Source organism: Bos taurus, chromosome 18 (genome assembly GCF_002263795.3).
Source record: "Bos taurus isolate L1 Dominette 01449 registration number 42190680 breed Hereford chromosome 18, ARS-UCD2.0, whole genome shotgun sequence".
Taxonomy (NCBI): Eukaryota; Metazoa; Chordata; class Mammalia; order Artiodactyla; family Bovidae; genus Bos; species Bos taurus.
Genome location: NC_037345.1, coordinates 23,905,191 through 23,928,925, shown reverse-complemented (window position 1 = coordinate 23,928,925; position 23,735 = coordinate 23,905,191). Strand labels below are relative to the sequence as shown.

At 49.0% G+C, this 23,735-nt stretch overlaps 1 protein-coding gene across 3 annotated transcripts in view; it reads right to left on the bottom strand.

Moving 5' to 3' along the window:
• Positions 1-974: 974 nt before the first annotated feature.
• Positions 975-23,735, bottom strand: part of SLC6A2 (solute carrier family 6 member 2) — a 42,784-nt gene continuing 20,023 nt past the window's right edge. Inside the window, exons 4-14 of one of the 3 annotated variants that reach the window (XM_015475703.3) lie at positions 23,471-23,609; positions 18,635-18,769; positions 16,916-17,019; positions 15,572-15,696; positions 14,187-14,299; positions 12,863-12,991; positions 10,012-10,111; positions 8,364-8,464; positions 7,759-7,926; positions 5,915-5,986; positions 975-1,950 (exon numbers count right to left, since the gene is read on the bottom strand). In XM_015475703.3, coding sequence (XP_015331189.1) covers positions 1,894-1,950; positions 5,915-5,986; positions 7,759-7,926; positions 8,364-8,464; positions 10,012-10,111; positions 12,863-12,991; positions 14,187-14,299; positions 15,572-15,696; positions 16,916-17,019; positions 18,635-18,769; positions 23,471-23,609 — 1,243 coding nt within the window. In that variant the 3' untranslated portion in view covers positions 975-1,893. 3 annotated transcript variants of the gene reach the window in all.

Sequence of the window (23,735 nt, the reverse complement as noted above, 5' to 3'; positions counted from 1 at the left end):
ATCGTTATGTAACCGGCATGTACCAAACATAAACTAACAAGCTGTGCAAGCTAGCCCTATTCTGAATCCAATATTAATATCTAATCCTCTCTACAACCCCATGAGGTGGTCACTATCGTCATTCCCATGTAGAGATGATAAACTGAGGCAAGGGAGGTTAAATAACTTGCCAAAGTCTTCACACAATTGAGTGATGGAACCAGGATTTGGATCCAGTCACTGTGGTCCCAGAAAAGTTGCTCTTAAGTGTTCATCATCTTGTTTGATCTTGCTAATCCTCTTGAAAGTCTTATTCTCATTCTTCAGAAGCAAGAGAGACTCAAAGATTTTACGTAACTTGTCCAAGATTCCACAGGAATAAGTAGTAGGGCTGGTATTCAAACCCAGGTCTAGCCTGACTCAAAACCCTTTGTTCTTTTCCCCAATCCAGAGCAAACCACAGACTGCAGGCCAAATCCATTCCACCACTTGTCTTGTAAATAAAGCTACTTTCATTCTACAACAGAATTGACTACTTGTGACAGAGATCTTTACAGAAAATGTTTGCTGAAAACTACATTAAAAATATGAAATGGATGAAAAGCAGCAACTTCCACTTCTGTCTATTAGGAGCTACCTAGAAAGGTAGTCGTTCACATTTTAGTATGAATTTGTCCATCACATCTGTGATCGCTCCCTGAGAGTATATCATAGTCAAAAACAGATGGGCCCTTGAAATTCAGCCCTAGAAATGAAAAAGTGAAACTAGTTAGCTAACTAGATATCCATTTTCTAATTAACTGAAAATATGTGTCAACCATTTACCTCACCTCAAACTTTTGTCCTAGGTTATAAAAAGAGTCATTTGGGTGAAAGGTGGGCCACGATGACCAGTTCTTCATTACTAGCTGGAGACTGATCACAGAAGATCCATTGGACTTAATTAATTTTGTAGTATTTTACCTTCATGCCAGAAAGAATACCACTACCAGATATATGACACAGGAAATATCCTTTATTATTCTGTACACTGAATTTTCCATGAAGAGGACAGCTTTTAAAATAAACACATACCAGATATAGAAATCTGCATGACATTGGAACAGTCCGTGACACAGGGCACCATTGAAAGAGTCCTTGTTTACACAGAAGTGGGTAAACAGAAGGATGAGGGCAGGAACCCCCAAAGCAACTTCACATTCACCAGAATTTTGGTGACTTGTACGATTGCAACTATAGCCAAGCTGCACATCCTCAGAGCTGTGGATTTTCGGACTTACGAGGGCAGGACACCTGTTACCCTCAAATTCCTTCAAACAAAAGGGTTGCATTTATATTTTAAAATACCAAGTGTTTCTGTCAACAGCTGAAGAAATATTGGAGAAAGAGAAGTACTGAATGTCCAAAACACATGATACTTCCAACATGTCTCTACTTAGTAGATTGTTACTGCTCGCTAGATCATTCAGGAAAGCCCCGCAGTAAACTGTGTGCTTCCTTCTTTGTAAATTTAACATAATAATGTTGCTATGGAGACAGGATTTTTTTTTTTTTTTTTACTGGGTGAGACCTTCAATTCTCTGATTCAACCCTTGCTTTTACAGACAGAGAACTCTGCAGTCCACAGAAGTGGAGCCCGTCCCCCAGGTTACCCAGTAAGATAGTCACAGATGCAGCCTGGCACAACTCTAAATGCTGTGCTGTTTCCCCCACGCCACACTCCCTCTCTGTTCTCCCATCCATGGCTTTCAAAGGATATAAACAAAACGAGCTCAGTGAACTTCTTACTAAGAAATGCCATCTTTGGTAAGCATGTGCAGTCTCACTCACATTACCAGGATCCTTTGGCAAGAGACAGGCTCCCCCCTGGGCTGGAACCCCTCTGAGAATTAAGGCAGCTTTGAGGACCTTTATTTAGCAGGATATTTGGCAAGAGTTGGCAGGTCCCCTTCTCCTCTGTCTCATTTGCATCTGGAATGAAGACCAACTCACAGGTCAACACTAAATAATTAGACATTGAAGAGATGTTAACAGGATGGTCTTAAACAGATATTTCAACACTTCGTGGAAAATAAAAATTCTTTAAAAATCTAGTAAAATAGCAAAAGTGCCCTATACAGTACACAAGAGCACCCTTATCCTGGGTAAACTCTACAATAATAATAATAATAATAAAATGTCCTCAAAGAAGAAGTCAAACATCGTTTATGATAAAGCCCATGCTCTCTTTTCATTAAATGTGGGTGAAAGGTGAACCCAGAAGGTCTGCCAACACCTCCATGAGAACGTCCACGGGTGTCCCAGGTTCCCCCACCCCCAGAGCTGCTCCCCAGGCTCGAGAGTCATTTTCCCCAGAAGGCAGCACTACTGGGTTGGTTGGTGTTGGGTCAGCTAGCACCACATTTCCAACTCGCCCTCAGACATGTGTCTGGAAGCAGAAGGGCCACATACAGACAGCAAAGAGCAAACGACAGGATTTGTCTGAAGGGGGCCCCTGGAACACAGGCTTTTCTGACTCGTATCTGCCCAGCAGACTCAGCTCTTCACATGCCACCGTTCCCTAGAGCAGGGGTCCCCAACCTCCAGGATCTAATGCCTGATGACCTGAGGTGGAGCTGAAGTAATAATATTAGAAATAAAGTGCACAATAAGTGTAATGCGCCTGAATCATCCTGAAACCATCCCCGAAAAACTGTCTTCCATGAAAGCGGTCCCTGCTGCCAAAAAGGTTGGGGACCATGGCCCTAGAGCGGCTGTTTTCATCGAAGGAGAGCAGTGAAATACTTTCTTCCCTGGCAAACAGCTAGAGGAGAATAAATGACATCTCCTTCTTCCCTCTTCCCTTCTTCCAACACATTGCTCTTTTGCTAAGAAATAAATACTCCTTGGCCACTTGACTGGATGGATTGTTCTTTACATTTCATGACAGCCCTGGGTATGGTGAACTATATTGTGCTGGGAATTTCAAAGTGCTCTCAGCTGAGAGTCAGAGCTGAGAGCTGAGGGTCCGACTGGATCCCTTAGTAGCTGAGGAACCTTGAGCAAGAATGACAGAAATGTTGGACCTTGGTTTTCTCACCTGGGAAATGGGGACAGAGAAGCCAGCCCTACAGAATCTGCTGGGTGGATGGGAGGCAACGTGAATGAAAGTGCTTTGTAAAAAAAAAAAAAAAAAAGGTCATACCTGGGGAGAAATTACCCTTCAGGGGTGGATTCAGAGCCACAGGTGGGACCAGATAACCACAGGCACCGGGCACCCTGCTCTCGTTCCCACACCTGTTTATTCCACTCTGTTGGGTGCTTCCAGGCTGCACCTTTTTCAGGGTCTAAGACACCTGCTACTTGGGTTGTCTCAGAATTTTAACTGGACTTTTTTATATGAAAAGATCTAAAGTCTCCTGAGTTTCCCAGTTTAAAGAATGACATAAGGAGCCCGACTCAACAGAGCTCTGACTCTGAGAGAAAAACCATTCCCCTGCCCCCAGCCAGCCCCCAGGTAACCATCTTCCACTGACTCTGCAATCAGTAGATCAGGCCCAGTGACTGCCCGCCCCCTCCCCCTCCCCCGCCCCACTTTCCCTAAAGCATCTTTGGGGTGTGTGTCACCCTGTACTCCCAGTGAAAATGATGTGGCCTCCTTTTTTCCCCCAAGATTCTGCAACAGGGCCTCTCACAGTCAGAACAAGAACCCACAAATCTAGATTTCCGAGAGTATAAGAAACTGATAACCACAAAGAGAAATTCCAAATAGATGCCACCGACTAACCAAGCTATAAATCACCTCTCTGAATGAGCCAACACTAACCAGCAAGCACCACCAGAGGGCAGCACTCATGAGTGTGTATCAGAAATCAACCTAGAAATTCTTGGCAAAAGCCAATCTGCTCCCTCAGCTCAGAATATGATGAGTGACCTCAACCTGAGTGACCGGGGAGCTGTGTCCTGGGTTCCATGCTGCCCTCAAGAAGAGAGACAAAGGGAGTTTTCAGGGCCCACTCCCCCTCACTCAAGAACCCCCGGTCTACACTGGGTGGGATTCCCACAGAACGGCTTTGAAGGTATCTGTGAACACCACAGAGACAGCTGTCTGTCAGATGGCCTTTGGACACTGACCTGGCTCTGCGAGGACAGCAGAGGATCCTGTAGTGGAGACACACAGCTGGCCTTGCTGGCTTCCTATCCTCAGTCCCCAAGGAAGGTCCTGGGAGCCATAGGTAGCTCCTGGGCGTCATGTCCCTAACAGGGCAAGACCCGAACGTGGCCTCTATAGACTCATCTGGTTCCTATGCAGAAGCCACTTACTATGACACCCACCACTCTGGGCCCTCTGAGCACCAGAAGCCAGAAGAATGTCCCAGAACACACATAAATCAAACCCAGGTCAACTGGAGTGAAAACCATGAAGATTTGTGCTCATGATCCCCCCAGAGCTTCTATCCACAGACTTCATAACAGCGACAAATATCCCCAAAGCTCCCTGATCAAGGTCCAGCACTGACCAGGGCAAAAAAGAGAGGTAAGATCTATGTACCAATCCCTTGCCCCCCAAACTCAGCCTGGCTGCTTGTGCGTGTTTTGGTTTTACAGTGTCTGACCCAAAAAGCAACATCCTGTCTGATTTGGTGGACTAGAGATTTCTTCTGTGGCCCAAAGTACCAGCCAGCACAGTAGGGAGTTCTGCCCGAAACACAGACCTCAGCCCCAGCTGGCTCCCACTACTGGGCGAGACTTCCTCGAAACTAACAGAGGTTCAACAGAAGTCATTTTTCCTGTTCCCGCCTCTCCTCTTCTCCCACGAGGCTTAGCAATCCAAAAGCCCACAGCCCTCGGGCCAGGTGAACAGAAGGTGAAAGAAAACCAGGTCACTAAATCAGTGGTAACTTGGAAAAGAGGAAGAAGAGGGGTCGGAGAGGAATCCCAAGACAGTGTCCAGGGTGGCCTTTGGCCTGAACGCTGGCGCTGCAGGTTCCTCCTCGGGGCCAGGTTCAGATGGCCAGCCAGTGTTGCAACTGCAGAGAGAGACAGCAAGGCCAGGGTCAGGGTGGGCAGGGACCGAGGGACGAGGGCTGCTGTTCACAGCAGGACACACAGACGGGGCGGAAAGCACAGCCGCTCCCTTCAAAGACCTGGAGAACACCTGGGAGGGTTCCCTAACTGTCACATGGGGACTGCCCTGGTGGTCTCTCCGCTGGCTAAGAATCCACCAGCCAATGCAGGGGACGTGGGTTCAATCCCTAGTCCGGAAAGATTCCACATGCTGCAGGGCAACTATGCCCATGAGCCACAGCTACCGAGATCTAGAGCCCGCATGCTGCCACTGAAGCCCGTGCTCTGCAACAAGAAAAGCCGCTGCAGTGAGAAACCCAAGCGCCCCAGCCAGAGAGCAGCCCCCGCCTGCCGCAACGAGAGAAAGCCCGCACAGCAATGAAGACCAAGCACAGCCAAAAATAAATACAATAAAACAGAGAAAAATCAAATTTTCACTGAGACCCAGAAAGGGCAAAGGACACTTTGCAAAGTCACACAGTCAATCTGAAGCAGGAGAATCACAGGGAAACTCCCCAACCCCCACCCCCACATTTTGAAAGGGAAAACAGTAGGGCTTAGATCACCAAGTTACTGATGTACTTGCAGAGCTTCCTTCAAGATAAGCAAGCCTCAACCTAATCTGGGGATACTCCACGGTCACAACTCAAAGAGGGAGAACAGAGTTGAGGAAATTGGGGCATCCGGTACCTCAGGACCAAGGAGCAGAGGGGCAGGCGGAAGCTGGTAGTGGGCAGAAGACAGGCCCCTTTTCCTCCAATCCTAATATCATACCCCGAGGCACTCTGGGGTTTCTGGTGTGTATGGTGTGTGGTCCTGCCTTAGCACAGCAGGGAGCAGTGGGTCCCCACCCCTCAGCCCCCGCCAGAACGGTCCAAGCTGCACCTACTTGGAACTGCCTGATGTCCCTCTGGGCCACCAGGTGATGCTCGCTCTCTGGAGTTATGCCATAGGCCAGTCTCTGTGAGGATGGAGAAGTGGAGGAGGCCTCAGCTTGGCCCAGGGACACCCTTCCAGCAGCCCAGAGCACACCCCACATCAGGGCCACCTGCTGCTTGTCCCTACAGGCCCACATGGACAGCAGGAGAGGTTTGTACAAGACGCTCTCCACCCTGCTTTATGGAGCTGGTCAGTTCACTCTGAGATATGCATTCGGTGAACGCTTACTGAGCCAGTGACTGCTGTCACACACTGGCCTTGGCCCTGGGGGTCCAGGGCTGAAGGACACCCACACGCTCTGCTTTGGGGGAGCTTACAGCTCACAGAAGGGGCTGACACTGAACAAACACACACACAGGCACTTTTACAACCACGACCAGAGGCAGTACTGCAGACAAGCTCAGAGCACAGAGAGAAAACAGTGACAGAACCTCAGTCCTGCCTGGGGACCCGGGCCACCTTCTTAGGGGGCTAGACACAGGGTGGACTCAGGGAATGGGTCTGGAATCAATATCTGATCACTAGGTGGGGGGACCTCAAAGTGTGAAGAATAAAAGTACTCAAAGTAGGTCCTGGTTCCACGTCCAGGATGAGCTCACTGAACACGGTCCTCCCAGGGGCCCAGAAGTTCCGGGACCGTAGGATTGCATGAACAGGAGACATGTCTCAAGGGGGTGGGGGTGGACACAGCCCTGCCTGGGACCCTCTTCCCAAAGTTCCTGTACGGCTCGCTCTTTTAGGTCCTCCTGTGTGTATCTGTCCTTTCATGAGAACGTGAGTCCAGGGGAGTGTGTCTAGTGCCGAGAATACGGTCTGCCCTGTGCAGATTCTCAGTAAGTATGAGTAAAGACCGTGGGTAAAGAAGGAATAAAATCAGAAGGACATGAGGAAAAGACTGTCACCATTATTTATAAAGAAAGGGCATTTAACCGAAGAATAAGGCAGACATAATTTCAGTTAAAATTCTTTGGTTCCCAAATACCTGAATATATGTATCTGCAATGCACACAGCTCAAAGAAGAAATGTCCTTTGGAAATCTCTGGTTTAGGCTGATCAGGTATCAGGTTCAGGAAAAAGGCAGATGAAATCCAAAATACAAGGTCATAGTGAATACAGATAGGGAGAGTGGGAGACATCTAGGGTTATGACAGACCTTAGGAGATGGGACTCAGGAGTGGGCATAGTTAATGCAGACTAATTCCTCCCTAAGGGACTGGAGGGCTGAGCTCATCACGGTGACAATGGTGGGAGCAGCGTGTGAGCACGCACGTATGACAGACGACATAACTGCAGGCATCACGCACTGGCAACCTACGGTGTGCCAGGCCCCGGGCTAAGCATTCCCTTTCTCCGCTCAAGGCCCACCTGATTATCCCAGGGTATAAAAGTGGAACCTGAGGCTTAGGGGTAAATAACACGGCCAACATGGTGGGTCCGTCTGACTCTAGAGTCTGTGTCCTGTCTGTCTCTCTTTTTTAAAGATTTATTTTATTGAAGTATAGTTGATTTACAATGCTATGCAAGTTTCTGCTATACACCAAAGTGACTCAGCTATGTGTATTCTTTTTTTCGTGGTGTGTGTTTTTTTAAAATTTTTACAATGTTGTGTTGGGCCATACAACCATGTGAATCAACCACAATCACACATACATCGCCCCCCTTTCCTTCCTGTCTGTCTCTCACCCCAGCAGGAATGAGTGGGATGTGCCTTCTCCTGCTCTCCCCACCCTCCCGGCTGTCCCCAACCCTGCCCGGCTGTCCCCCACTCTGCCCTGGGCTGGTTCAGAGCTCACCTCTCGAATGGAGCCCCGGGTGCTGAAGAACTTGTAGACGATGTAGGCGGGCACCAGAACCATGGAGGAGCCCGCGATGCCCCATCCGACCCAGTTGGCCCAGAGTGGGAAGATGTAGTCATCGTAAGTGAGTGGCTTGAAATTGATGATACTCACAATCACCACAAACTGGGGGAGGAAAGGATACAAGGATGAAGGAGAAGAGAGACAAGGAGAGAGAGGGGAGGAGGTGGGGGCGAGGGAGAGAGGCAGAGAGGGACCAGAGAGAAGTGAGGACCAATGCATGAGACGGATGCAGGGGATGGAGGGAAAGAGAGAAAGGATTCAAGGAAGGATGGATAATGAAAAGGAGACAAAGAAACAGGAGCAATACAAATGGAAGACTAGAAAGGTGACCCTGGAGCTGGGCTGAGGGGTGGCACACACAGCCCCCACCCCAGACCTGGCTCCAGGCTGGACACCCTGCTCACATGGAAGCCTCCTTGGAATCAACAGGGCAGGCGGAGCCTCCTGAGCAGGTCTCTGCATCCCAACCTCCTCCCCTTAGAAGCAAAGATCCCCACCTCCACCCTCACCCCAGGATGCTCCCACCACACACTACGCACCAGGAGGAAGGCAGGGCTGACAAACTTCCAGCAGAGTCTCCAGTACAGGCCGGGCTTGAACCCCATCATCTGCTGGATGTCGTTGCTGAACCTGTCCACTCCTGCGCACACACAGGCAGGCCTGTCACCGAGGCCCCTGCAGAGCCCAGGGCCACCCACTCCCCTCTGCTGCCTCCCTGGAGGGGCTGCCCCCAGGTGGAGAGCAGAAAGCGGGGGCAAGCAGGGGCACCCTGGCTTATAGCAGACCTGGGGATGGGCACTTGGCTGGTTCAGAACAGGTGAGAACACACTCAAGGGTAGCGTCCCCTTGTGTGAGTAACCCCAATTCACTTTTTAGAAGGAAAACCAGGGCCTGGGGAGGGGACACTTGTCCCTGTTACACAGCCAGGGTGGCCTGATCCCAAAGCCCAGCTCTTTCCTCTTGCTTCCTGAATCTTAAAACAGTGATGACTGTGGGTACAGAGGCTTCCCCGACTTTAATCTGGTAGAAGGGACCAGACTCTTTCTGGTGAGCAGAAAAGAGTGAGAACAGGATAAACACGTTAATTGTGACACACTGGGGACTTTCCCTGTGGCGCTAGAGGTAAAGAACCCGCCTGCCGGTGCAGGAGACATGAGACGCAGGTTCAATCCTTCATTCAGAAAGATCCCCTGAAGGAGGGCATGACAACCCACTCTAGTATTCTTGCCTGGAGAATCCCACAGGCAGCGGAGCCTGGTGGGCTAAAGTCTGCTAAACTTGGTAGAAAGTGAAATGTGCTGTCATTCGCTTTTTTCCCCGCGCATGTGTGCTACGTCACTTCAGTCGTGTCCGACTCTGTGAGACCCCATAGACGGCAGCCCACCAGGCTCCCCCGTCCCTGGGATTCTCCAGGCAAGAACACTGGAGTGGGTTGCCATTTCCTTCTCCAATGCATGAAAGTGAAAAGTGAAAGTGAAGTCACTCAGGGTCCAACCCTCAGCGATCCCATGGACTTCAGCCTACCAGGCTCCTCTGTCCATGGGATTTTCCAGGCAGGAGTACTGGAGTGTGGTGCCATTGCCTTCTCCGGGGCTAAAGTCTACAGGGTTGCAAAGAGTCGGACACGACTGAAGCGACTTAGCACACATGCGCGGGGGAAAAAGCGAATGACAGCACGTTTCACTTTCTACCAAGTTCTCCCCGTTCAGCTCCAGAATAAGGTTGCCAGAGAAAATACAGGACACTCAGTTGCATTTGATTTTCAGAGACAACAATATTAAATTTTAGTTTAAGAAATTTCATGCAGTATTTGGGGCATACAATAAAAAAAACATTACCCATTATCTGAAATTCAAGTTTAACAAGGCATCTTGTATCCTGGATTGACTAAATCTGGCAGCCCTACTCTAGAATGAATGGCATGGCTCAGGGAGCAGCAGTTTCCTCCGAATTCCTCTCTTAACAGCTGACACTGATGCCTCTGGGGCCTTTGCCACCTCTTGTTAAAGGGAGTTCATGCAAAGATGAGTTGAGAGCTAAGACCAATATAAGCCACTTATACAACTCTGAGATCAGCCAGTGACAGCCCTGGAGATGAAAATCCCCTTTTCCTGACCAGGTGAGAAAGGTCTCCAGAAGCCCAGGGGGCCGAGGCTTTTCCACACACACTCAGGGCCCAGCACCTACCATAAAACCAGGAGACGCCGATGGCTTCCATGAGCACAGCAAAAAGAATGGAGGTCCCCGCCGCAAACGTGTCCAACAGGGTCAGCACATATATTCCACCCTGGGGCATGGACAGAGAGAGCCTGAGGCCTTCATGGCTAGAAATAGTGATCAACTGTTACATCCATCAAATTGAGCTCTCCCCTGTCCAGCTCACTTGGAACTCACCCCTACCCCATACTCAAGTAATGAGGTTTAGGGTGCTACTGTGTTGCTGCTACATATTCTAACAAAGACCTTCTGGGGTCACTGAGTCTGGGGGTGGGGACTTCAGCCAGTAAATAGCAAGCTGGGAGACTTGCAGGATTCAATCCCTGGTCAGGGAACTAAATCCTGCATGACACAACAGAAAGATCTCACATGCCTCAGAAGATGGAAGATCCTACGTGCCACAGCGAAGACACAGTACAGCCAAATAAATAAATAAATCATTAGTATTAAGGAAAAAAAGCAAGATGGATTTTATCAATGAAAAAAATGTTGCCTTCCATGAAAGTAACAAAGGATGCTGCAGCCATCAAGCCATCACATTACAGCTGCCCTGAAGGTGAGCCCTGAGGGAATTCAGGATAGAAACAGGATGCCTGCCATATAGCAACCAGCTGCTGCAGTCACCCACTGCGGGGGCACTCAGCTTGAAGAAGTGTGGATACTGGCCCCCAGACAGCAGAGGTGTATATCAAAGGAATGATTTCAATGAGCCCAGACTTGCATCTTCCTATAGACAGAAAAGCCCTAAACTCCTTAATTTGAGATGTTTGGTTTTCTTTAATTAACGGTAATCTTTTGATGTTCCAACTTCCTTGTTCTTTGTTGCAAAAACTCATATATTCTTGAGGCAGGAGATAGATGGGCTCCAGCTTTGACATTTACAACTGGCCCCCTGTTCACACTTACTGGAGTGATAAAAAGACAGACTCCAGGCCAGACACTCACTACCAGCCCTGTGTTTACATTTCCTGAAGCAAGAGACTAATGGGCTCTGGGCTACATGTTTAGGACCAAAGGCCTGCCTACATTTTGAGATCCGCATTTCGATATGACAATAGGAATACGGTGGTTAACCGGGCATTGGGTATTTTATTGGCATGAACAGTGAGGGGCTGCTGCTGCTAAGTTGCTTCAGTCATGTCCGACTGTACGACCCCAGAGACGGCAGCCCACCAGGCTCCCCTGCTCCTGGGATTCTCCAGGCAAGAACACTGGAGTGGGTTGCCATTTCCTTCTCCAATGCGTGAAAGTGAAGTCGCTCAGTCGTGTCCCACTCTTCGCGACCCCATGGACTGCAGCCTACCAGGCTCCTCCGTCCATGGGATTTTCCAGGCAAGAGTACTGGAGTGGGGTGCCATTGCCTTCTCCAAGAGAGGGGCTAGACTCTGTTAAGAGAGCAAGAGGTCATACGTTTTCCATCCTTGGGCCAGGGAGACACTGCTACTGCTGCTGCTAAGTCACTTCAGTCGTGTCTGACTCTGTGTGACCCCATAGACGGCAGCCCACCAGGTTCCCTCATCCCTGGCATTCTCCAGGTAACAACACTGGAGTGGGTTGCCATTTCCTTCTCCAATGCATGAAAGTGAAAAGTGAAAGTGAAGTCACTCAGTCATGTCTGACCCTCAGCAACCCCATGGACTGAAGCCTTCCAGGCTCCTCCATCCATGAGATTTTCCAGGCAGGAGTACTGGAGTGGGGTGCCATTGCCTTCTCCGAGGGACACTACACATGTGCAAAAGGCTTCTTGGGGTCAAAAATGCAGGGAATGCCAGGCCATAATAATGCCAGACCCCCTCCATATGCCTCTGCGACGAAATCCATCTTGACTCAGAAATGTGTGCACACCCAGGAAAGGGTCCTGACTGGCCAAGAAGAAGATAAAGACCTGGAAGAGTTCCCCTTTAACAAGGATTTAAACTTTCCAAAGGCTTGACTCTAACAACTCTGAGTTCACTCATGCATCTTCCCATATGCACTCTGCTTTTCTAATATATACTTTACTTTCCTCTATACATTCCGTCTCCTTGTCTGATTTTTCCTTACAAGGCAGCCAAGGACTAGGGACGGAGATTCTAGTCACCAGCCCCTGTCGTCTAATGGTTAGGATTCCTTCTTTCCACCCAGGCAACCAGGGTTTGTTTCTAGTCAGGGAACTAAGGTCTTGTTTCCAGCCACTGCTTATTGCAAGCTACTGCTTACTGATGCATGCATCCAAAATCATCCTGGCTCCTCCCTGACCTCGTCGGAACAGCCCCTCAGAGCGATCTGAGATGCTGTGCCAAGCTTAGGGCTTCCTTAGTGTTCAGATGGTAAAGAATCTGCCTGCAGAGCAGGAGACCCTGGTTAGATCACTGGGTCATTGAAGATCCCCTGGAGAAAGGAATGGCTACCTGCTTCAGTATTTTTGCCTGGAGAATTCCAAGGAAAGAGAAGCCTGGCGGGCAACAATCCACGGAGTCGCAAAGAATCAGACACAACTGAGCAACTAACACTTTCAGGCTAAGTCCTCAGTTTGGTTCACCAAATAAAACCGATTTCTCAACTTTCAGGTTGTGTACTTTTTTTCAGTTGACAGTTTAAAATGGCCCTTTGCTGCTCCCCACCCCCAAACCAATAAACAGGTTTGCCTGGATGTCCTCAGGCTTAGAGGGGATAGACAACAATGGGATATAATCCTAGAGGACTGGACCACAGAGTTCAGGATACCAGGTACTGCCACGGTCCCCCTAGTCCTACCTTCTGTTTCAAGTCTGGGAATATCTGGCTGGATTGGAATGCAGCCTCACAAGCCCCAGGTGACCCAGAGGTAAGCCCCCCTCACCTTGGTTATACAAAACAGAGCCAGAAGGAAGGTTCCAAAGGAGACAGCAAACGTGAAGAGTTTCCGGTGTCGCTTCAGAACCTGGAAGTCATCAGCCAGGCCCGTGATGACCGCCTCCATGCCTCCCATCTGGAGGGGACCGGGCAGGGTGGGATGCAGAGGTGAATGAAAATTGTGGCCCGCCATATCAGCAAACAAAGGATGCTCCAGCCATCAGCTCCCAACCAAAGGTACACCCTGAGGGGACTCAGGATGGGAAAAAAACAGGATACTGGCCCTAGATGGCTAAGATACATATTAAATGATTTCAGTGAGCCCAGACTCTTGCATCTTTCCCTTAAAGAAAAGCATTAAATTTGTTAACTTGAGATGTTTGGTTTTCTTCAGTTAACACTGACCCCCTGGTTTTTGTTGCAAAACTCCTATATATGCTAGCTCCTCCCTTACCTCTTCAGAGCAGCCTCAGAGCAATCTGATAGGCTGCTGCCCAGGCTTGAAAATTTGCCAAATAGACCATAGGAAATTTGCCAAATAGACCGTAATTATCAACTTTAAGGCTGTGTAAATTTTTTCAGTCCCTGGGGTCCAGGGAGTCCAGTCTCAGGTACCTAGCTCCCTCGGACCTCCTAGCAGCCCTGGACTCACGCACCCCAAGAGATTTCTAGAGAAACTGGCAGGTTCAGCTTTCTCCCTATCCTCTCACCCTACTTCTGCCCTGTTGTCAACCAAGCTCAGAACTCAGAAACCGAGTGAGAGGGGGCCAAGAGTTAACTCCTATCTCCCCCTATCAACAGGGTCTTGACTCCTGTCCACTCACTCAGCCTGAGTGGATGCTGATGAAATACCACGGGAAGAATGGTTGGTGAGAGAACAGAAGTTATGAAACTCTGAATTCAGTTTCCCCGTCTGTAAAAGGAGAATACTGGGCTGGCTTATCCCAGGTCCCTTCTAATATAAATTTCCACAGTGCCAAGGGGTTTCTCCTAGTTTCTGGCAGGTGGCTCAGTGATAAAAAGAAAAGGAGGGCACAGCAACCCACTCCAGTATTCTTGCCTGGAGAATTCCGTGGACAGAGAAGGCTGGAGGGCTACAGTCCATGGAGTTGCAGAGAGTTAGACACAAGTGAGCACACACACCGTCAGCGTTGACTTTCTGAGTACTGATTTCTTTGTTTGCATTTAAATAGGGCCTTATGGAAACAACTACTGATCAGGGATTTGAATGGGGGAAAACTTGAGACTTAGTAGTGTGTGTGTATTTGGGGAGGGAGGGTCAGAGTCTAGTGGTGTCTGTGGGCAGAGGTAATCTGAACAAGGTCACTCACCGAGCTGTCAATTCCCAGAGCCAGGAGCATGATGAAGAACACAATGGCCCAGAATGTGGATCCCGAGAGGGTAGAAATGGCTTCTGGGTACAGGATGAAGACTAGGCCAGCTCCTGGAAGAAACATCAAGGACCTCATCAATGGCTGGGGCTGTGGGTCTGAGCTGCAGATGACAGGGGAGCATTTTGAGTCCCAATAAGCCCTAGTCCAGCCCCATCATATTTGGTCAGTCATGTGTGGATAGAGCAAACCAAAGTTCTAAAGATGATGGACAGGGACTTCTCTGGTGGTCCAGTGGTTAAGATGCTACACTTCCAACGAAAGGGCTGTGAGTTTGATACCTGGTCGGGGAACTAAGAACTTATATGCCATGTGGTGAGGCCAAGAAAGTAAATAAATAAATATGACTGATGAAGCCAGATCCAAAATAAGGCTGGAAAGAAGGTGGGGTCATCTTAACACAGCTCTTGAATGCATAGGTGAGAAGCTGAGAGGCGCTTGGGAGCCATGGAAAATTTGTTGAAGAAGAAAGCTAGTGACTTGATTTCCCAAGAGTTTGATATCAGTTTCATATCACCAGAATGCCAAGGGTTCGATCCCTGGGTTAGAAAGATCCTCTGGAGAAGGAAATGGCAATCCACTTCAATATTCTTGCCTGGAGAATTCCTTGGACAATGGAGCCTGGTGGGCTACAGTCCGTGAGGTCCCAAAGAGTCAGACACGATTGAATGACTAAGCAGGTACACATGTGCCAAGGAGGTTGACCTTAAACAGCCAAGCCCGAGAGCCATACCTCTCCTGGACAGCTACGGGTCTCAAACCCCACCTCCTACACCTCGTGAGGGATCCTCTTACTCTCAAAACTTTGTGAGTTTTCAGAGTTCATCAGAGGCAGCCCCTGCCCAGGTCTCAGCCTATCTGTGGCCATAAAAATACGAGAAGGAAGAAAGAAAGAATATGAGAAGCTGTGGGGAAGCATAGGCTCTACTATAGGACTGGTCAGGGTTCAGTTGTTAGCATCATGCCTCACTAGCTGGGTGACCTGGAACAACTTTAATAGACTGAATTTCAGCTTTCTAATCTTTAAAATGGGTCTATTAAGACTTGCCTGGCAGCACTGCCAGAACTAAGCCAAGATATATCAAGTGCTTAGCCCAGGGGCTGGTACAGAGTAGGTGCTCCAAAAACCTATCTGGCCTGGCCTGATTCAGGAGATTCTGCCTGGAATTTCTTCTGATGGCCTCAAAGAAAGTCCATCCAGCAGCAGCAGGGAAGGCCCCACGTCCAGCTCCCCTTGGTCCTGCAGCCACAGGAGAACTGCACAGCTGAGAAGAAGGTGAGTTTCTCAGCCCCTTCCTTCTCAGTGGGCAGGACTACCCACCCACCTTCAGTGGCAACATCCTCAATGTTGACCTTGTGTTCATGGGCCATGTAACCAAGGATGGAGAAGATGGCGAACCCGGAGATGAAGCTGGTGACACAGTTGATGGTGCTGGTCAGCAGGGCATCCCTGGGGAAAAGCAGCACTGTTAATTCAAGTTGTCTGACTCTCCACAACCCTCTCATGGGCCATCTATGGAATCCACGGCTTTGAATGCCATCCCCCTCTTCAGTTTGCTGATGCCATCCAGACCCCAGTGCCCCACCATCCCTGGGTCAGAGCCTGTGGATGTAGGAAATAGGTCAACAACTGCTGGATAAAACACTCTGATACCAGAAACTGCTATCAAACTCTTGTTGGGAGACTGAATCACCAGTCTCCTTCTTCAACAAACTTTCCGTGGCTCCCCAGTGCCTCTCAACTTCTCACCCAGGCATTCAAGAGCTTTGCTAAAATGACCTCACCTTCTTCCCAGCCTTCTTTCATGAGACTCTCTAACACGCACTCTCTGAGCAAGCCAGTGAATCTGCTGGTTCACAAACATACCACCTCTCCTGGCTCTGCTCATGCTGTTTGTGATCCACCCACTCCATGTCTGCCTATCCCAACCCTAACTCTCTACCAAGGCTCACCTCAAGTGCACCCTCTATGCTCTCAATGATCCTCTATCAGAGGGCTGATTGCCCCATTTCCTTAGCCTCCCCACAGCCTGTCCCACTGGCATGCATTCATCCTACTCTGCCTTGTACCAGGGATTCTGTCTTAAGCCTTTGACAGAGAGTGATGAAGCAGCCCCATCTGTGCCCCTGTCTGAAGCCTTCACAGCACTGGGCCAGCAGGAGGCAGCATTAAATGCTTACAGAGCCAGCTGATCTAGAGCACCGTCTTCTGACTCTCCTACCCTGAGCAGGCTTCTTATTCTTCCCTGTGGTCTTAAGTTCTGACCCTGCCAGGGCCCTCACCCCTCAAGCAACCAGCCTGGATACTCCGCCCTTGTCTGCCCCCCACGCGTCAGACGGACAGGGGGCAGTGCTGGTTGCTCTGAAAGCCACAGTGTCCCTCTGTCACAGCTCTGCACTCCCATGATTTCCCAGGGTTAGTGGCCTCAACTATCCCAGTTCCTCAGCTTGCACTGCTTAAGTGTCCTGAAGTGACATATGTTCACCAGGACCCCCATAGGCCATGTCAGAGATCATAGAACATCCAGGATGGTCTTTACTCTGCCTCATCTCACAGGGAACTAAACCCAAGAAGAAAATCTGACTTGTTCCAGACGAGAACCCTCTTTTCTACCCCTGTGAGGGTCCCTAGGATTTAGAGCTTTCTGGAATCCCAGGAAGGATCTTACCTGTAGCAGTTATTGTCAAATTTGTTGTAACTAGCAAATGCAATCAAGACTCCAAATCCAGCCCCCAAGGAAAAGAATATCTGAGTTGCAGCATCAATCCACACCTGAAATGGGCAGATAAAGGCCATCACCCTCTGCTCCCAGAGAACTGGACTACCTCACTGCTCCAGACCGGCTGAGAAGCCCCAGGGATGCTCTTAGACTCAGGAAATGAGATCTAGCCAGAGATGGGCAGTCACACAACTCCTGCTGCCCAGCAGCCTGTACAAAATCACTGTGGAGAGAGGCTGGGGTCTCTCTGGCATTATCCAGCCTTGGGTGGTCATGAATAAGCTCACCCTGGAGGAACTCACTGGCTCAATTTGATATTTTGATTTTCAAAGAAAGTTAAAAATGGAAAGTTAATAAACTAAATGTGGCTTTAAAGTGGATGTGGCAAGGGCAAAGGGTTTAGACTATCTCAGGTGTTATGGAGACAACAGCTTCAGGAAGGAGTTACGATTCCTAGTAGCTTCTACCAACCCACAGAGAGTGGGGACTCCTTGGTGGCCAATGGGGCTTACTTCCCTCATCTGATGGATGATGAAATTCCATGGCTAGAAGCCTGGAGATCTGAGCTCCTCCAATTGCTCAGCCTCATCGTCTAGCCCTGGTCAATTTCACTATCTATATCTCAGTTTCCTCATCTGTACAATGGGTATAATTTTACCTAGCTCGCCAGGACAAAGCCACAATCAGAGCTATGAGACTTCTGTCATCTCCCCACTTTGTAAGCAGAGGGTGTAACAAGAGAAGCCATCTGATGGAGGAAGACAGAGCTGCTCCTTCAGATGTCAGGCTATTTCTACTGTTGGAAAGATTTAAGATATATAAACAGTGCAGAACAGATAGAACTCTGACTTGCTTCACAATTTACAAGGCTGATTTGTTTCCTACGCTATTTTTCTGGCAGTTACTAAGGAAGCAGGTTTTTCTCTTGGTTATTGGGCTATAACACTGAGTTATGCCTGGAGAGTAGAAGCTGTGTCCCTCCTAAACCTCATTGGTCCTCCCTGCCAGGATATCGTGGGTTCAAAAAGAGTATGGGGATGTCTTTGGGGATTCTGAGGGGAATATGTTGAGGTGTTGTCACTGAGGAGCACATGAGTGATGAGGTTGCAAATCATCTCAGCTGTGATCTGAAGATGCTCAAGGCCCTAGGAACCTCCAAGGTGTCTCTGCTCCTGGCCTCACCCCGCTGTTTTGGACTCCACTCCAAATTCACCCCACCTGCATGGTAGTCTCTGGGCAGGACAGTGAGCTAAAGTAGATGTGAGGAGAGACAGTCAGTAGGGTTTGGGTCCCCCCATGGCTGATGCTACTCCTTATGCTGACATCACAGATGGTACCAGAGGCCAGGGTTTGGAGACCAGAGTAGAAATAGGTCTGGGGTGTTGGAGTGGGTTAGGGGGCCATGACATTGGGCAGGGGTAAGAACCCAGGACAGCATAGTGCTGTCTTTGAAAAGAGGGGGTCTGCAAAGGCCACTTAGTAGAACCACAGATTCCAGACCATCAGAGCTGGACAGGCTCACGGATACTGTTTGGGTGCAGATGAAACTGGTCTTTGGTCAGACGGAGATGCTGCCGCTCAGAGTGGGGAGGATCCATCCCAGGCCACACAGAGCACTGAGAACCCTCCTCACCCTGGCCCAAGGGTGGGTGGTCGCTGGGCACTGACCGTGGCCTCTTTTAGGCGGTAGAAGTCGATGTGCAGGTAGGCGTTGATGCCGTTGGAGGCGCCGGGCAGCGTGATGCCATGGACCAGGAGCACGAACAGCACGAGGTAAGGCAGCGTGGCCGTGATCCACACGACCTGGCAGTGGACAAGCTGGCCGTGAGAGCCTGGCTCTGCTGCCTGCGTGGTGCAGGGCTGGGGTGAGGGAGCCAGCACACCCTCCCACCGCCTCCTTCCCACAGCGCACGTGCTAAAGACTCCATCACTAGGTCAGACCTGGGTCTCTCCAGGACAGAGTGGACAGACCAAGGCTGCACCTAGCGAGAAAGCCAGCCTGGAGGTGCTGCCACCAGGAAGCTAAGGGCAGCAAGAATGAAGACCAGGTTCTCGCCGTGCCCAAGGCCTCCTCTTCTACAAGCTGCCTGTACTGACGCCCAGGAAGAACTAGGCACCCCCACCTTTATGCCCTCCATTGTCCCTCTTCTCTCTCTGTCTTGTTTACCTTCATTCAAGCATATCCTCCTAAGTTCACTGCCCAGGAAGGGACGTGGTTGGGCAGAAAGTCCCATCCATAGCAGTTCTTTCTTTTGGGCACAAACAATTTAGGGCAAATACAAACTGCCCTGTCCAGAAACCTGTAAGGGAAGAGGCTGACCCCAGACTAAGAGACACTTGCCCGTCTTGCCCAAGCTGAAGAAACAGAGAAGTGGGGAGAGGAGAAGGTTGTGTGGCTTCCTCTTTGTTCCTTCTCACCCCTGACTATACATGAGAATACTCTGGGGGAAAGTATAGACTGAAAATGTCAAAGTTCAGATTCCATTTTTGGAGTTTCTGATTGGATTGGTCTGGGGTGGGTGCTGCACTTCAGGCTTTAAAGGCTCCCCCTGGCACTTTCCTGGTGGTCTATCAGCTAAGACTCCATGCTCCCAGTGCTGGGGGCCTGGGTTTGATCCCTGGTTGGGAAACTAGACCTCACACTCTGCAACTAAGAGTACAATGCTGCAACTAAGGATCCTGCATGCTGCAATTAAGACTTGGCATAGCCAAATAAATAAATAAATAAATATATATATATATATATATATATATATATATATATATATATAATTTTTTTTTAAAGCTCTCCCAGGTTGCAGGGGACAAAGATAGATGAGGAACATTTATGAAGTGATTTCCACCTGCTAGCCCAGCACCGAGGACCTCTCACCCCATCCTCCCAACTGCCCTGGAGGCTGGCAGGACCATTAATGGGCCTCACTTTGCAGAGGAGGACACTGAAGCTTAGGGGGCATCATTCATCCTGAGGGAATGATGGTGTCTGGACTCCAACACAGGTCATCTGACCACAAAGCTGTGTTCTTAATCCTTCATGCTACTTTATGTTTGAGCCCCAGGTTCAAGTCTTTTCTGTCAAGACTCCTATGAAACCCTGTTTGTCTCTTGGCCTCAGCGTCCCCATTTGTACAAGCACCTGGAGTAGATGGTCTTGGAGAACCTTTTAGGTCAGCATTTAGATGTTCAGTACAGGCTTGCAGTTACTAAGGCTGGTTGAGCCAAGGACTACTAGTTGGAGGAGGCAGACAGGACTCCAGGGCAGCAAACAGCACTGTGTTTGACACCCTTGTATGATGCCCTGGGGGCTAACTGACTCCTGACTCAAACCTCCAGCCTCCACCCTGCAGTGGTCAGTGGGCCAGGGTCACAGAGTGTGGTCTGTGGTAACCCCGTTCCCTGAATCAGACTGTACCCGCCCCTCGCCATCCCAGGCGCCAGCTGTGAAGTCATGCACCTTCCCAAACAGAGCCTTCACCAGCCAAGACAGAAAGTGTGAACATTTGCAATTCATCCCAGGCCAGTTCTGTGGCTGGGGCAGCCCGCTAAGAGAAGGTCCGTATCCTGTTCTAGACGTAGTCTGGGAAGAAATAAGCAACACTTGTGGTTTTCTCATGAGCCAAAGTATAAAAACAAAGAGCACAGCACTATCCTGTGTGAAGCTCCTTATTCTAGAAAGCCCCTCCCCATGGACTGCAGGGCCCCTTGCCCACTCAGCTGCCAGAACACTGGAGGACTTAAGCAAAATGTGGGCAGGGACTTTGGGTGACGTATCTTCATCTGGGGCGGGGCTTCCTAGGGCAACACCCTTGCCCTGCCAGGCCCCTCACTACACTCCTCAGGGGGAGGGGATGAGTCCTCCTCTGAAGGTACCTTTGTATAAAGGAATGGAACATGTTCAGCTCCACTCCTTTTCTCTTTAGCATCGGTCCCCTCAGAGACAACTCCTGCCTGCTCTAGCCAAGTGCTAAACCAGGTGGGGCAGGCTGTACCCCTTCAGCGAAGGTAATAGGAAACTTAATGTGGGGGTGCAATATTAGAAATGCGTGGTGGCCCCTCACACAGGCTGGCAGCAGCAGTAAAACTCATATACCTTCTGCATCTCTGTTGTCTGCAGAGGCCAGAAGAGCCCTGCTCCGGACCCCCAGGAGAGGCACGGAGAGGCTGGATGAGGCTGGCCTGGGGCTTCTGTGGCTTCGCTTGCAGTTCCTTCCATTGACAACGCCTTCCTTCTGCTCCATCTCCACCTGCCCCTGTCCTTTGAGCTCTATCCCAAATGCCACCTTCTGCATGGTCTTTGCAGACCCTCTCAGTTTGATGAATTTCCTTCTGCCACTAAGGCAGCTTTTTGGACCACAGGAACCATGGTAAGAAAAACCCTATATATTAAGACACATGGATTGCTATAACTGAATCACAAATTCCACAAGACAGCTCTTACTTTACTACAGGCAATGTACACTGCTATTATCTAGACAATTTCATTTTGAAAAACTGTGGTGACCCCCTAAATTGATTTAATGACAGTTGAAAAACCCAAAGTTTGTATCTCAAAGTGCAACCTGACTACCTGTTGAAAAATTATCTTCAAGGTAAAGAAAGTTAAGTTTTTAAAAAAGCAAGATCTGTAATAGTATGTATAGTTTGTGACCATTAGTGTTTTTGGAAATGCATGGGGATGCAAGAACAAATGTGATTGACCTACACCTGCCTGTAACACACATAATACTACAATCAACTGAATCTGTCATATTTACTCTTGCATCACTAATACTATCACCAAGCCTGGCACATAAGAGGTATCCATAAATGCTTGAAAAGTTGAAGTGGATTCAAAAGAACACTTAGTGAGGTTCCCCAAACTCATTTACCCATCCACCCTTCTTCCTACCTTCCCTTCTTCCCTCCTTAGTTCTTCAATAAATATTTACTGAAGACCTACTATGTGTCAGGTATTGGGATGGTTGTGGTCCAATCCTGGCTCTGCTCTTAGAATTCCTCCAAGCCCTGGTCTGCATTTCATTTGGGTTCTTCCTTGGAGCAGATACCATGTCTCCAACATTCTAAGAGGAAGTTCCACTTCAAGCTCTTCTTGACAGATTTCATTCTCATTTGCTGCTGGTGCCTTGCTGCCATCTTTGCTATCTATCACTTAACCAAGACTCTAGGAGAACCACAGAGATGCCTGATGCATACCACTTTCCAAAATCAGTTGCCTAATGAAGCTTCTCATAAATTCAGGCTGCCTGATTATGATAGGTTGTTGCCTTGTAACTCCCTATGAACACACACTCCGTGTGTTCCATGTTGACTCTGGGCTTTACCACAAGACTTATTTTGGCCCCTGGGACAATAGCAAGCATGATGTAAAGAGAGACTGGAAGAGCTGCTTGCACATTAGGGTTTGTTTCCTTGGAACATGCTCTTGGAACTCAGCCACTACGCTGTAAGAAGCCTAAGCCACACAGCAAAACTATGTGGAAACAACCCAAGGTGCTCGGGTTGACAGCTCCAGTTGAGCTCCTAACCAGTACCAACTGCCCTCAATGAGTATGTGCCATCTTAAAGGTTCCAGCCCAGTCATGCCCCCAGACATGTAGCCCAAGCAATATCATATGGAGAAAAAGAACCATCTTGCTGAGCCAAGTCAACTCAAAGAATCATGAGAGACAATAAAGTGATTGTTATTTTTCCATCATGAAATCTTGAGCTCTTTTATTACACAGCAATAGCTAACCGAAACACTGGATAGAATATTTCCCAGCTACAGCCTCTTTAATACAGTCAAGCTCTACATAGACCCATAGGGTCCAAATGGAGTTGTTGTTCTCATGAAGTTTCTCAGGCTCAGAATCGATGTGGGCAAAGTCCTGATTATACTCCACCCTGAGGGGCTGGCTATGGGGAGCAGTGTTACCTAAGTCAGAACACCAACTCTGGCAAGCTGTCCTAGGTCATCTAACTCTGTACTCCTCTCCCTAGGAAACCTAAACTCTTGTGAGCACTCAGCACTGTGTCAGAGGATGTCCCAGGATTCATCCAGATATCTTCTAGAGCATTCTCTTTTACTCAAAGATTCAGGGGTGAGAATGATCAATTTTATAGTGAAGGAAATGGTTATATTCTAGAGAAGGCTGCAACACTGGCATTTTAGTCCCACAGAATTTAAGATTTATCAAATACATGTCAATAGATTGCTTTGGGCTTTGGGTGTCCTCATTCCCTGGTCTCTGCTATTAGGGAAGCTTTGGTGGGAAAGTGTGAGGAACCCTGATCCACTCACACCCCCTCACCCTACTGTTGGAGAGCCCAGAGCTTAGGAAAGGGAAGGGATTTGTCCGAGGTCTCCAGCAAGCTGGTGGCAGAGCTGGGGTGAAAACTTAGACTTTGTTCTTCTAGCATCACCTTTTCCTTTCACCAACTACCTGAATTACAGGTAGAAAAAACATCTTTTTTTTTTTTTTTTTGAGGACAACCTCCCAACTAAAAGAGAAACAAAGACATTACCTTTCCTGATGTCTTCACTCCTTTCCAGAGGCTAAAAAACAGGACGATGACAACGATGATCAGACAGAGCAAAAGCTGCCACTGGGGCAGGCCAATGTCATGAATCCCACTGCTCTCATGCAGATGCAGGACACCACGCCTGCCGGGGGAGATGGTATCATCAGGGAGGCTGACCTAGGCCTTGACCGCAGGCCAGTCCCTGAAAGTGCACATCGATGGAGACAGGCCTGGGCTGCCCCAGCCTGTCCAGTCACAGCCTGTGCTT